General features: G+C 48.4%; 1 protein-coding gene across 1 annotated transcript in view; it reads left to right on the top strand.

The window, feature by feature from the left end:
- Nucleotides 1-952: 952 nt before the first annotated feature.
- The window catches only part of SMO (smoothened, frizzled class receptor), an 18,507-nt gene continuing 6,375 nt past the window's right edge, over nt 953-13,084 (top strand). Inside the window, exons 1-6 of the mRNA XM_019646090.1 lie at nt 953-1,853; nt 10,847-11,052; nt 11,676-11,885; nt 12,148-12,320; nt 12,685-12,904; nt 13,002-13,076. Coding sequence (XP_019501635.1) covers nt 1,523-1,853; nt 10,847-11,052; nt 11,676-11,885; nt 12,148-12,320; nt 12,685-12,904; nt 13,002-13,076 — 1,215 coding nt within the window. The 5' untranslated portion in view covers nt 953-1,522. The remainder of the gene's footprint in view (nt 1,854-10,846; nt 11,053-11,675; nt 11,886-12,147; nt 12,321-12,684; nt 12,905-13,001; nt 13,077-13,084) is intronic.

Raw genomic sequence — 13,084 nt, 5'->3', positions numbered from 1 at the left:
CTCCCTCCCTCCCTCCCTTTGGGGCTTATGTACTAATTGAGGATGGTAGCTGAAGTACAATCTCCACTTGGCTCTTAAACAGCCAAACCTAACAGAGCTAGTCCACTTCGGCTAGGCTGAAGGGGTCAAGGTAACGTTAAGACAGAAAATGCCACCCTAGTGTGCTGCAGGATCCACTCTCCTGGCTGGAACCCTGGCTGTAGGTAAACACTGTGAAATCAAGTGTGATGACTGAAAGCACAACAAGCAAAGGAGCGAGGAAAGACAAAATGAGCAGAGGAAGGAAGGAGAGCCCCCCAGAAACTTCCTTCACCAGCCTATGAGCAGCAAGGGCCATCAAAGATGGACTGGCTTCCTTTGGACAAAACCAAAGACACCCCAGCGCCAGTCGTTGGAAACCATAGTTCAGGCTTCACACATTTGTAATAATAAAGGCTTGACGTTGGCTCGTTTGGTATCCAGAGACACCTGCTCCCACAGGTAACAGCAGCCGGAGCAGCTACCTGAGTGACTCTGAGGTCATCTCTCACACAGTTCCGGAGCTGGAAGGATTTGAACAAGGGAACCTCAAACTCTGGTTCTTCTCCATGGGGCCCCAGGACAAGACGAAAGATCTAACCAAAAGCAGAAAACGCTGGCGGGTTCGGAAGCCCGACGGGATATAGTAGAGATTTCCGCTGACTTCAGGCATCCCATGTTTCTCCCAACGTAAACTCGAAGAGTCCCACTCCCTGCAAGTGACCAAGTCGAGTGATCCCGGGGCTAATCCAGGTGCCGCCTGGGTCTCGGTGCGGCTCCGAGCCACGATTCCCACCGATCTCTTGCCCGGAGGAGGCGGGCAGGGTCACCGGAGGCCCCTGGCCCGGGCCCCTCCGCGCGCCCGGGTCGCCGCAGCTCGCGCTCCTCCTCCCATCCTCTCCCCTCCTCTTCCCTCCCTCGGCCAGTCCCTCCCCCAGCCGTGGCGGAGGGGGGGCCGGGCTTGGCTCCGCGAGGCCCGTGCATTCCAGAGAGCCGAGCGAGCTAGAGCAACAAAGGAGCCGGGTAGTCGGCGGGGAGAAGTCGGGGGGCTGCGGCGCGCTCCGGCGAAGGTGACGGCTGGGCCCCCGGCTGGCGCGGGGGGTGGCGCCAGGGACCCAGTCCCGTACCCCCATCCCGCGCTTGGCCTCCATCGCGGGGCCCGGAGGTGGTTTTAATAGTGGGAGAGAAGATGGGTCTGGAGATTGGGGGCCCAGGGGGCTCCCGAGGCTGAAGACCACTTGGATCGCCAGGTGAAGGAGTAGGGAGTCGTGCATCCCGGCCTGGGCCTCGGTCTCCCAACATGGGCCTCGGCTTCCGAAGTTTGCGAAGTTGGGCGCCAAGGGCCCGCGGCGCGCGGAGCGTCCGGGGGAGCCGGGCACCGGACTCGTGGGGCGCACAGGTCGCCTGAGTCGCCTCCGCGGCCCCACGGGTTGCGCGTGTGGCCAGGGGGCTCCGGGGAGCGGGCGGGAGAGCCAGGACTTCTGCTGAGTTGGCGAGTTTGGCCATGGCCGCTGCCTGCCTCCTGCGGGGGCCGGAGCTCCTGCTCCTGGGGCTGCTGCTGCTGCTGCTTCTGGGGGGCCCGGGCCGGGGGGCCGCCTTGAGCGGGAACGCGACCGGGCCTGGGCCGCGAAGCGCGGGCGGGAGCGCCAGAAGGAGCGCGGCGGTGACCGGCCCGCCGCCGCTGCTAAGCCGTTGCGGCCGGGCCGCCCCCTGCGAGCCCCTGCGCTACAACGTGTGCCTGGGCTCCGCGCTGCCCTACGGGGCCACCTCCACGCTGCTGGCCGGGGACTCGGACTCGCAGGAGGAAGCGCACGGCAAACTGGTGCTCTGGTCTGGTAAGCGCGCGGGAGCCGGACCGGGGGGTGCGGTAGCGGGATGCCGGGGCTCGGGGAAAGAATTGGCTCAGGCCTGAGCTTTAGAGAGGGCGGGAGCTGCACCCGGGTGCGCTGGAGGAACATTGTCTGAAACTTTGGGGGCAGGCTGTGTACAGGATGGGGACCCTGGGGGATGAGGAGGGAGGGCGAGGAAGTTGAGGAATTGGGTCACAAAGGGCCTGAGCAGGGTGGATGAGCAAAGGATGCGGGGGAACCACGGGCCCGTGAAGAGCGGGCTCTGAGCCACGGCAAAGGACATCTTCCAAAAAGAGGAGATGCTCTACCTAAGTGCCACTCTGGAAGCGAGTTCCTTGGCGACTCAAGGTGTTTACATCTTGGAGAAGAGACTGGAAAATCAAGTTGGAGAGGAAAAAGGGAAGGATGGAGGTAGAATATTTAGGCATGGGACTGGAGGGTGGCAAGGGGGTGAGAACTGAGTGAAATTTGTGAGGAATAAGAAACCCCCTGGTGATGAGGAATTAAAAGGTAACCAGAACGTTCCAGAAACCTTGTTTTGGGAGACAGGAAGTCCAGAGAACCGTGATCCTGTCTTGCTTTCACAGATTTCATAGTTTCCACATCTGAAAATAGGGGCTCTGATTTTTGTTTGAGGTTTATAAAGGAATGGGACTATTCTAACGATTATTTGTGTGTTCTTTGGAAGTTTGGGTCTTCGGGCTGGTTAGGGCTGTGGAAGGACACTTAAGTCTGGGGGTGTTGAGAGCCTATGGAATACTTCCATGGTGGTCTGAAGTCCCAGGACCCTCACCTCAAGGTGGAATTATGGCTAGCCCTGAAAAACTGCAGACTGAACCCAAACAGGTCCTCCCTTAGCAGTGGAAGTGGATTATCTCTCCACCTGTCACGCTTCTGGGCTGGGGGCCGAAAAGGGGCTCAGGAAGGGAACTGGTCTTGTCATCCCTTGCTCCTGGCCAGGGTGATTCCCAACTGACCTTGAAAAAGGAAATAAAATCAAACGCTAGGCGCAGACCTGGCAACCTCCTTCTTTTGACAGCCCTCAGGTACCCCACGTCTCGCATCTCCGTTCTGCCCTGGGTGCTGGTGATGATTCTGATGAGAGTATACGTAGGTTTTCTGTCCTTGTCAACTTGGCCACTAGAGTTCTCAGAGTCTTTGCCCAATGTTAGACATAGCCACATCATTCCTGGCTTGGTGAAGATGCCAGAGGAGGAACTTGGAGGATGGTGGAGCTACATGCTTTGTGGTTATCAGGTTTAAAGTCAGCATAGAGACAAAAACCATGTGTGATCAACAGTAGCTTTGAAAAACGCGTAAATTACCATAACATAAGGTCTGTGATTTTGCATATGGTAATACGTTTGTGTAAATGGGTCACATATAGTAACATACAGTGTTAAGAAGGGGCATACATAGAAACTATCATTTTAGTCTCTAAAGTCACATAAATGTAAAATCGGAAGGCAGAGTAAAAAAGGAACACAAAAGGTATAAACAATATTTCTTTGAGCACCACCTGAAATAAAGCTTGAGTGGAAAACCCAAATCTCTCAGCACTAGAATTTCACCCTGTTCTAAGTTGCTCATGCTAAGAGAGGATAGTGTCTTTTTCTCTACTTAGGTATTTTGCAGGGGCCCGTGGTTGAATTCTCCTAAGTTAAATGCATATGTGATGCTGCCCATCAAATCAGGAAGGAAGGGTACAAACCTCTTTCCACCCCATACTCCTAAGAGCAGCCGCTGAGTAGACAGAAGAGGTTTGGGCAGGAACGTTTAGGAGTTAGAACCATCTGCGGGTTGTTCAGGTTTGGACCTCATTAGCTGTGCATCTGGTGGGGCAGGGTCCTGCAGAGGTACCGGCGCTGAGCCTAGATCCTTAGTTCATTCTGAGCTCTTCTCTGCTGCCACCCCTCATCCCTCAGCTTAATTCCATTCTCATGTATGTTCTGACTGTTCTCTTTCTGCTTTGGGTCTTTCTGTGGGATGTTCTATGAAATAGAGCTGGAAGCAGGTGTTGGTATGAGCTGGGTCAGTGGGTAGGTAGAGTGGATCTGAGTCAAGGGTGAGAATCACAGACAGGTCGTCAGCTGGGAGCTTCTGGCTAGCAATTTGTCCTGTCCTGAGTTAGTGTCTTGATTTGGCATTAGACATACTCAATGTCACCTGGCTCTTGGAGGTGTTTTTGTGGGTAAAGTTGAAGATGATCTGTGTTGTCTTCATCTGTAAACTTTTGAAGGTTTTTCACATTATTTTCTGAAAGCCTGAATTCTGAGTATACAGCCATCCACTCATTCATTCATTTAGGTATTGGGTGCTTGCTACATGTCATCTTGGATCAGGCTCTGGGGCATATAAAGGTTAAGAATACAGACATGATCCTTGCCCTCAAAAGGAAGACAGACAATTAAACAGGCTTTAGCAATACCTGTGAAAGGTAGTGTGACAGGGTAGGGTGCTGAAGGAACGCAAAGGACTTTGGGAAGCAAAAGAAGACACCCGCCCCTCCCTCCCCAGAGGCACTGACATTTATCTCATGACCTGAGAAATAAGTAGGAATTATCTGGGCCCAGGAAGTGTTGGGTGGGAAAGGATAGGAAGAGGAAATAGCATGTTTAAAGGTGTAGAGGTGAGAAGGCTTGGCACTTTCAGAGAAGTATAAGAATTTCAGTAGAGCTGGATCAAAGCGTGTGAGGGATAGAATTATAAGAGATAAGACCTGGAGAATTAGAAAATAAAGGGATTGATACCCCATATTAAGAAGTTTAGATGTTATCCAGAAGATAATAAGGAACCATTGAAGGCTTTTGAGCAAGGGAGTAATGTAATCATATTTTAGAAAGACCTCTTTGAGTATTGTGTGAAGAAGCCACGGTTGGAGGGAAAACCTGGAGCCTGGTTAGTTGTTTAGGGGATGATTGATGGCGTCCAGGTGAGGGATGATGGTGGTCAGGACTAGGGTAACAGGCTGGAGGAAGTGGACAGATCACAGAGTTTCAGAGCTAGAACCAATGGGAATTGCCGATGAGTTGAATGGAGGGCGTGAGACAGCAGGAGGACCCAGGTTTCGGGCTTAGATGGACGGTGGTACCTTCACTTTCACTAAGCTAGAGAATGCTAGAGAAGGAGTAGGTTTAGAAAAAAGAAAGCCTGGGTTCAGTTTTGGCCAGGTGAATTACTTGCTCGTTTGGCTCATTGGACATCTATGTGGAGAGTCCTAGCCGACCTGGAATAGGGAGTTGCTGGAGAGAGATGCTTCCTTGGCCTGACTGCTGAGCCTCTGGAAACAGGCAATTGAGTGAGGAAGTTCATGGCTCAGGTTGGGCCAGTAGTTAGGTGTGTATAGAATTCGGGTGTCTCCTGTATCTTTCAACTCTCTGGACTTGGGCTTCTTCAGGCACACAGCATCGTCCCCGTTATAGCTTGAAATGCCTCCTCTCAGGCATTCCAGGCTGACCAGACAAAAATAATATCCAGGCCATGGTCCACCTTTGGCCAAATCTGGTTTGGTAAATGGGGCAAGAAAGCAGAGAGGCCTGAGGCTGGCAAGGGAAATAGGTCCCTGAGAGCCAGCACGTAGCCTCTTTGACCACTGCTGTGCTCTGTGTGTGCACAGGGGTGTGTGGCTCTGTCTCCTAGTCAGGGCAGCCAGTAGGAAACAGCCGGAGAAGCTGGGAGGAATTTCTCACTTGCCCCTCAGACATCTAGTTGAGAGATGAGAGGAGGGGTGTTGTTGGTGATGATGTGTTATTTGAAGGATCAAATCAGGAAGCATTTCCTTAGAGCTGTTCGCAAACCTGGCTGATGATCAGAATCATATATATATATATATATATATATATAAATCCTTTAGTAAAGTATAAAAGTACAGAAAAATACCCATGGGCCCACTTTTTCTTTTTTGCTTCAGATTTTTAACTTTTTAATTGTAAAACATAGCATGTATACAGAAAGTACCTAAAACATAGAGGTCTAAACAACAAATAAGTATAAAGTGACTGCTGAGCCAAGAACTAGACCATAGGGGGGGGTCTCCTAAAAGCTCCCCCTTTGCCTATTGCAATCATATCCCCCTCCCTCCTCTTCTAGAAGTAACCAGTACCCTGATGTTTTCGATAACCATTTCCTTTTTTTCCTCTGTAGTTCTACCATCTAGCTTTGGAATCCCCAAAACAGTACATTTCAGTTTTGCATGTTTTTGAACTTTATACCAATGGAATCATGCTGTGTGTATTTTAAGTCTTGCTTCTTTTGCTCTACATTATTTTGTAAGATTCATCCATGTTATTGCAGCTCATTTTTCTTTGCTGAATAGTATTCCATTGTAGAATAGGTCACATTTTATTTATCCATTTTGTTGTCGCTCAACATTTAAGTTGTCTCCAGTTTTGGGCCACTGTGAATACCATTGCTATGAGTATTTTTTTATGTATATCCTGGTGTACCTGGGTCAAGTTTCTCCAGGTATGTACTTAGAGGAGTGGAATCGCTAGATAATAGGGCATGCATACCTATATAACACCAAACAGTTTTTTAAAGTGGTTGTACCAACTTACACTCCCACTAGCCCTGTAATTGTCACCATTGCTCCACATGATTCCTGACTCTTGGTATGGTCAACCTTTGAAATTTTTGCCAATCTAGTGAATATGTTGTGATATGGATTTTTGGTTTTAATTTGCATTTCCCTGATTACTAGTGAGGTAAGCACCATTTCAAATGTTTACTGGTCTTTCGAATTTCTTCTTTTGTGAAGTATCTGTTCAAACCTTTGGCTTATTTTTCTATAGGGTTAGCTGTCATTATAAGATTTGTAGGAGATCTTCATGGATATGAGTTCTTTATTGGTTGTACATATTGATGATATTTTCTATTCTGTGGCTTGCCTTTTCATTCTCTTTGTATCTTTTACTGAACAGAAATTCTGAATTTTAAGGTAGTCATTTATCAACCTTTTTATGAGTAGTGCTTATTGTGTCTTCTTTTTAAAAGTCCTTTCATAACATAAAGTCATGAATTTATTCTCCTGTGTTATCATCTCAAAACTTTATAGATTTTCCTTTCATTTTAGGCATATAATTCACCTGGAGTTGATCTTTTAGAACTTCAGTTTGATATATAGTATCTCAGCATCATTTGTTAAAGAGAATATCTTTTCTCCACTGCTCTGCCATAAATCAAGTGTCCAAATATATTTTTGTTTCTGGGATCTTTATTCTGTTCCAGAGATCTGTTTGTCCACCCCTTGCCAATATCACACCATCTTAATTATCATATCTTTATAGCATGGTTCTTCTCCTTCTTTGAGCTATGAACCTCTGTGACAGTCTGGTAAAATCTATGGGCCTCTTCTCAGTATAATATTTTCAAATGTTATTTTAAAAGTCTGTGAATATAGAAAAATACAGAGACCAACACCCATGATCCTGTTTTTTCTTTTTTTCCCCCATATTTTAGTAAAATAAAAGAAATAATACAAATAAAGTTGATGTCCCTTTTCTTCCTATTTCCAGTCTTATCCCCTTCTCTTCTTTGGGGAGCTTCCCCCATCTCAGTAACTTGCATATTTATTTTTTTAAGCTTAATTACTTTTGAAAAGTAGGTACCACGTGCACATAGTACAAAATTCAAAAGTAACAAAAATTAAATTCCTCCACTTCTGTTTCCAGCTATCCATTTCCCTTCCCCAGAGGCAACCACCAACACTGTTTTTTTTTTTTTAATTGGGGAACAGTGTGGACCCATCAGCTCCAACTCAAGTAGTTGTTTCAATCTAGTTGTGGAGGGTGCAGCTCAGTGGCCCATGTGGGGATCGAACCAGAAACTTGGTGTTATGAGCCTGCGCTCTAACCAACTGAGCTAACCAGCCACCCCAACACTGGTTTTTGTGTTTCCTTTTAGAGGTACCCAATATATGTACAAATGTAGTTGTGGTTCCCCCCCCCCCCAACAACCAGTAGTAGCATGCTCCCTGGGCTGTTCTTCACTCAGCTGCATCCATTCAATAAGATGTATTGGAGATAGTTCCATTTCAATGCAAATAGTTCTGCTGTGAGTAGTGTTCTATTATATTGATATATGATATCTTCTTTAGCTAGTCTCCTATTGATGGATATGCATGCAGGCTGTTTCTGCTCTTTTGCTATTACAAACAGTGCTGCAATGAATAATCTTATAAATTATCTTTGTGAACATGTGAAGTGGAATTACTAGTATAAAGTGTTGATAGATAATGCCAAATAGTCTCCACAAGTGTGTAGTAATTTTTTATTCCTACTAAAAATATACCAAAGTGACAGTTTCCTCCACACTCTTTGCCAATACAACATTTTCAAATATTTGATCTTTCGCTCCAAAGTTTAAAAAATTGATTTTCATTGCAGTTTTATTTCACATTTATTTTATTAAGAGTGAGACTGAGCATCTCTTTATGTGTCATAAGCCCATTTGTATTTTCTCTGCTTGTCTTTTGCCCTTTTTTCTATAGGATTATGAATTTCTTATGGACTTGGAAGAGCTTTATGCACATAAGGAAATTAGCTGTTTACCTGTGATATGCATCAGAAATATGTTTACTTAGTGTGTTGCTTTTCTTTTGATTGTGTTTGTTTTTTAGTCTACTGAATTTATCTCTTTTTCTGAAGTCTTTTCTTTAAATCTTTTATTTCATAGCTCCCGGGTTTTGTGTCGTACGCCAAAAGGCCTTCTCTACTCCATGGTTTAAAAAACCATTTTCTCATCTTTTCTTCTAGCACTTTAATTTTTTAAAATAATGTAGTTCTTTTCAGTTCACCTAGAATTTATTTTTATATCAGAAATGAGGTAAGGATCCAACTTATTTTTTTCCTAGATGACTCCTCAATTGTCTTTTAAGATTTATTTAATGTACCGTTTCCTTGGAGAATTCATTTTTAAAAAACAAAAGAATATTTAAAATGAGGGGAAAAAATTACACATTTTTAGAAGCTGATAATTACCACAAATATCACAAAATCCAGAAAAATAGCACAATCGTTTTATTAATTAACTGCCTGCTGCTTCTCTAGAATACATTTTACTCTAGTGAGCCCTTCCCCTCATTTTAAATGTTGTTTAATAAATACCCAGTAAAAGTCACTTTTTCTTTGTTGTACAGTTCTATGAATTTATATAAACACACAGAGTTGTATGACCGGCCATGACATTTCAAGACAGAGAACAACCCCATCACCCCCAAATAGTCCCTCGTGCTGCCCCTTTGTAGGCAAACCCTCCTCCCACCCAACCCCTGTGGTGCTCGCTGCTGGGTTCTCCACCCACACCCACCCAGTTAGAATTCCTGAGAGTGGGTTCTCCATCCAGAGTGATGGGGGTTCCCCAAATGGGACCATTGCCCTAAATCATTGCTTAAGTGACAGGAACTTACTGTGCACCCCTGGAATAGGCTCTGTTGTAGTGAGAGCTGTGAGTGGTCAGAGGCCTCAGATAAGTAATAATAACAGCTAATGTTTCCTGAGTGCTTCCTATATGACAGGTACCGTGCTATGCACTTAACTCGTTATCTCACTCTTTACAATAGTTCCACAAGGTAAAGCTATTATCCCCCATTTTATTTATTTTATTTTATTTTTTTTTAAGCTGAGCCATCCTGCTACCTGTTGGCAGCTCAGCGGCTGCTCAGCTCGGGCTGGACTCGAACCGCTGTTGCTCAGAGCTCAAACTCTTGAGCGAGCTCTTAACCAACTGAGCCACTCGGCCGGCCCCTATTGTCCCCCATTTTAAAGATGAGGAAACTGAGGCTGGAGATAGAGATTAAGTAACTTGCCCCAGATCACACAGCCAGGAAATGGTAGAGACAAGATTTGGGTCCAGGCAGGCTAATTGCAGTGTCCATGCTCCTAACCCCTCGACTATATTGCCTTCCCCCCCAAAAAAGAGCAGTTACCTACCCCCATGCTCCCCCACCCCCAGCCTGGCAGTGTGGCCAGCACCCATGTTAGCGCTCATATCCCCAGAAGCTTCTAATACCACTTCTTGTTTAGAAAATAGGTGTTCCTGAAGCAGGGATGAGTCAGGATGGGTAAGGCGGGCAGGATGCTTGGGGCAGCAGGGTGGAGGTGGGCTGGGGCAGGGGGTCGGGAGACCTTTTCCTGTTTCTGGCGTGTTGACACTTCCCTTCCTCCTCCTGCACGGCACACAGCCTTCTCTGTTTTTCTCCATCTGATTTCCTGTTTCTTCCTCTGGCTTTGGAGTACCTGGCTCCCCTGACTACCTCTTCTTAAGTTCCCACCTGTTCTCTATCTCGCCTCAGCTTGGTAAGAGGTGCAAGGGTCCTGGGGGCTGGGCAAGGGGAAAGGAAACGTCTCCTGGATCTGGAGCGTGGGCCCTATGAGGGGTAGGTCCCACTACCCTCCTTTGCCCTGTTAGAAGCCTGTAGCAGGTTTAAAGAATGCTCCTGAACCTGTACAAGGTAAATCCACCTGGGGTTCTCAGCCAGAGGCGCTAATACTCCCTAGCAGGGCATTTGGAAATGGGGGCTGTTTTATAACACTTTAATTGAATTATAATGTATATACACAAAAGTGCACAGATCATAAGCTTAATTTTCACAAGGTGAATACACCAGGTAACCAGTACCTGATCAAGAAATAGAACATGACCAGTGTCCCAGAAGTTCTCTCTTCCAGTCACCAACCCTGGAAGGGGGCTGGGGCATGGAGTATTTTTTGGTTGTCACAATGACTTAGGGGTTCTATTGGCATTTAATGGGCAGGGTCCAGGGATGCTAAATATCCTTCAATACATGGCACAGCCCTGCAGCACAGAGAATCATCCTGCTCACATGCCCTTGCCCAACAGCTCTAAGCAGTAATGGCCTACGATGTGGCAAAGAGAGATAGATGTCTTAGGCCCGGGGAACCGGGACTGCAGCTGTGTCTGTGGGTCAGCGTGAGGAGGGGTCTTCCCTGTAATGTGTCCACACTGTCACCACCCTGCAGGCCTCCGGAATGCCCCCCGCTGCTGGGCAGTGATCCAGCCCCTGCTGTGTGCCGTGTACATGCCCAAGTGCGAGAACGACCGGGTAGAGCTGCCCAGCCGCACCCTCTGCCAGGCTACCCGTGGCCCCTGTGCCATCGTGGAGAGGGAGCGGGGCTGGCCCGACTTCCTGCGCTGCACTCCTGACCACTTCCCCGAGGGCTGCCCGGTGAGTGCTCTGTAAGGCAAGGTCAGTTCTCTCTGGGCTGGGCATAGGGCAGGGCCGAGCAGGAGGGGGGACAGGGGAGCCCAGAGCCTTTTCTCTTGGGAGACCCCAAGTCTGCAGCCATGAGGTCAACAGGCCACAAACCCAAACTGAAGCTTGTTGGCTGGGCCCACCCATCAGGGGTTTTCTTTCTTTCTTTTTTTTTTTAATAAAATATAATTGTGTTCAAGAAATATTTTTTGAGCACCAGCTCTGTTAGGTGTTAGGGAGCTACGGGGGTCACAGATGACAGGACCGTATCCTTAGGATGTTTGTGATGTATTTAGGGGGTCAAGGCACATGTAAAACATCTGTAGAACTTTCCTTCAACATTTTTTCAAATGAATCCATTTTTTCCCTGCTATCTTATAGATGGGGAAACTGAGGTAACAGAGACGTCAAATAATTTGCCCCAGGCTACATAGCCATTGAGTGGCAAGGCTGGGATTCAAATCTTGGAAGGCTGTCTCCAGTGCGTGCCCTTAGCCACTCTGCCATGCTACCCCGGTGCCTCTTATTAGACCAAAGGTCGCCCCCGAGCCTCCTGCTCCCTTTTGCATTGTCTTTCTTCCCTCCCCTGGCACCAGAATGAGGTTCAGAACATCAAGTTCAACAGTTCAGGCCAGTGTGAGGCTCCCTTGGTTCGGACCGACAACCCCAAGAGCTGGTACGAGGACGTGGAGGGCTGTGGGATCCAGTGCCAGAACCCGCTCTTCACGGAGGCTGAGCACCAGGACATGCACAGTTACATCGCGGTCTTCGGTGCCATCACGGGCCTCTGCACGCTCTTCACCCTGGTCAGCCGAGGGCAGGGCCGCGGGGTGGAGGGGTTAGGGGGAAAGGGGAGCCTCAGGACGCTCAGCCAGTAAAGTGGGAAGGAGCTGGATTGTCAGTGAGAGAGGCTGGGCTTTGGTTACAGAGAGGGAGGTGGGCAGAGGGTGACTTGGCGGGGTCCCTAGGGAAGGGTTGTGATAAGAGGAGCCTGGGGTTCACATAAGGGTGTCTGCAGCAGCAGAATAGCCCTAGCCGCAAAGAAGGGACCCCACTTCTCTCTTCTAGGCCACTTTTGTGGCTGACTGGCGGAATTCGAATCGCTACCCTGCGGTTATTCTCTTCTACGTCAATGCGTGTTTCTTTGTGGGCAGCATTGGCTGGCTGGCCCAGTTCATGGATGGTGCCCGTCGGGAGATCGTCTGCCGTGCAGATGGTACCATGAGGCTTGGGGAGCCCACGTAAGTGTCTTGGGGACCTAGAGAGGTGAGGGTGAGGGGAGGAAGGCTGAAATGTGTGTTTATCGCAAAAGGGACAGGTTGGACTTGAACCTGAAATTTCAGGGTAGGGTCCAGCTCTGCCTTGTTCCACCCAAGGTCTCCAGGGTTAGGACCTTGGTTTCAATATTAGGACCTTGATTGTTTGCATCTGTTCAAAGGGGCATCTTCTGTATCTTCTTCACATCTGACTGGGTCCTGTCTCCAAGCCCTGACCCCTAGGGAACCTCCAGACCTTAGAGGTTAAGAGTCTGGGGACAGGGTGGAGAGAGCTGGCAGAGGGAGTACAGAATGAGCTCCCCAAGTGACACCCCACATGTCTGCACAGCTCCAACGAGACCCTGTCCTGCGTCATCATCTTTGTCATTGTGTATTACGCCCTGATGGCTGGTGTCGTCTGGTTTGTGGTCCTCACCTATGCCTGGCATACCTCCTTCAAAGCCCTGGGCACCACTTACCAGCCTCTCTCAGGCAAGACCTCCTATTTCCACCTGCTCACGTGGTCACTCCCCTTTGTCCTCACTGTGGCAATCCTCGCTGTGGCCCAGGTATAGTGACTGGTAGGTGGCTGGAGACCTGAGTGGGGTGGGCTTGGGTGAGGGGGCCAGGGACCGACTCTGTTCCTCCTACCCCTTCCTGCTACAGGTGGATGGGGACTCCGTGAGCGGCATCTGTTTCGTGGGCTACAAGAACTATCGATACCGTGCTGGCTTCGTACTGGCCCCCAT

The sequence above is a fragment of the Hipposideros armiger genome, unplaced genomic scaffold (genome assembly GCF_001890085.2).
Source record: "Hipposideros armiger isolate ML-2016 unplaced genomic scaffold, ASM189008v1 scaffold_97, whole genome shotgun sequence".
NCBI classification, from domain to species: domain Eukaryota; kingdom Metazoa; phylum Chordata; class Mammalia; order Chiroptera; family Hipposideridae; genus Hipposideros; species Hipposideros armiger.
This window is presented reverse-complemented; position numbering and strand designations above follow the sequence as displayed.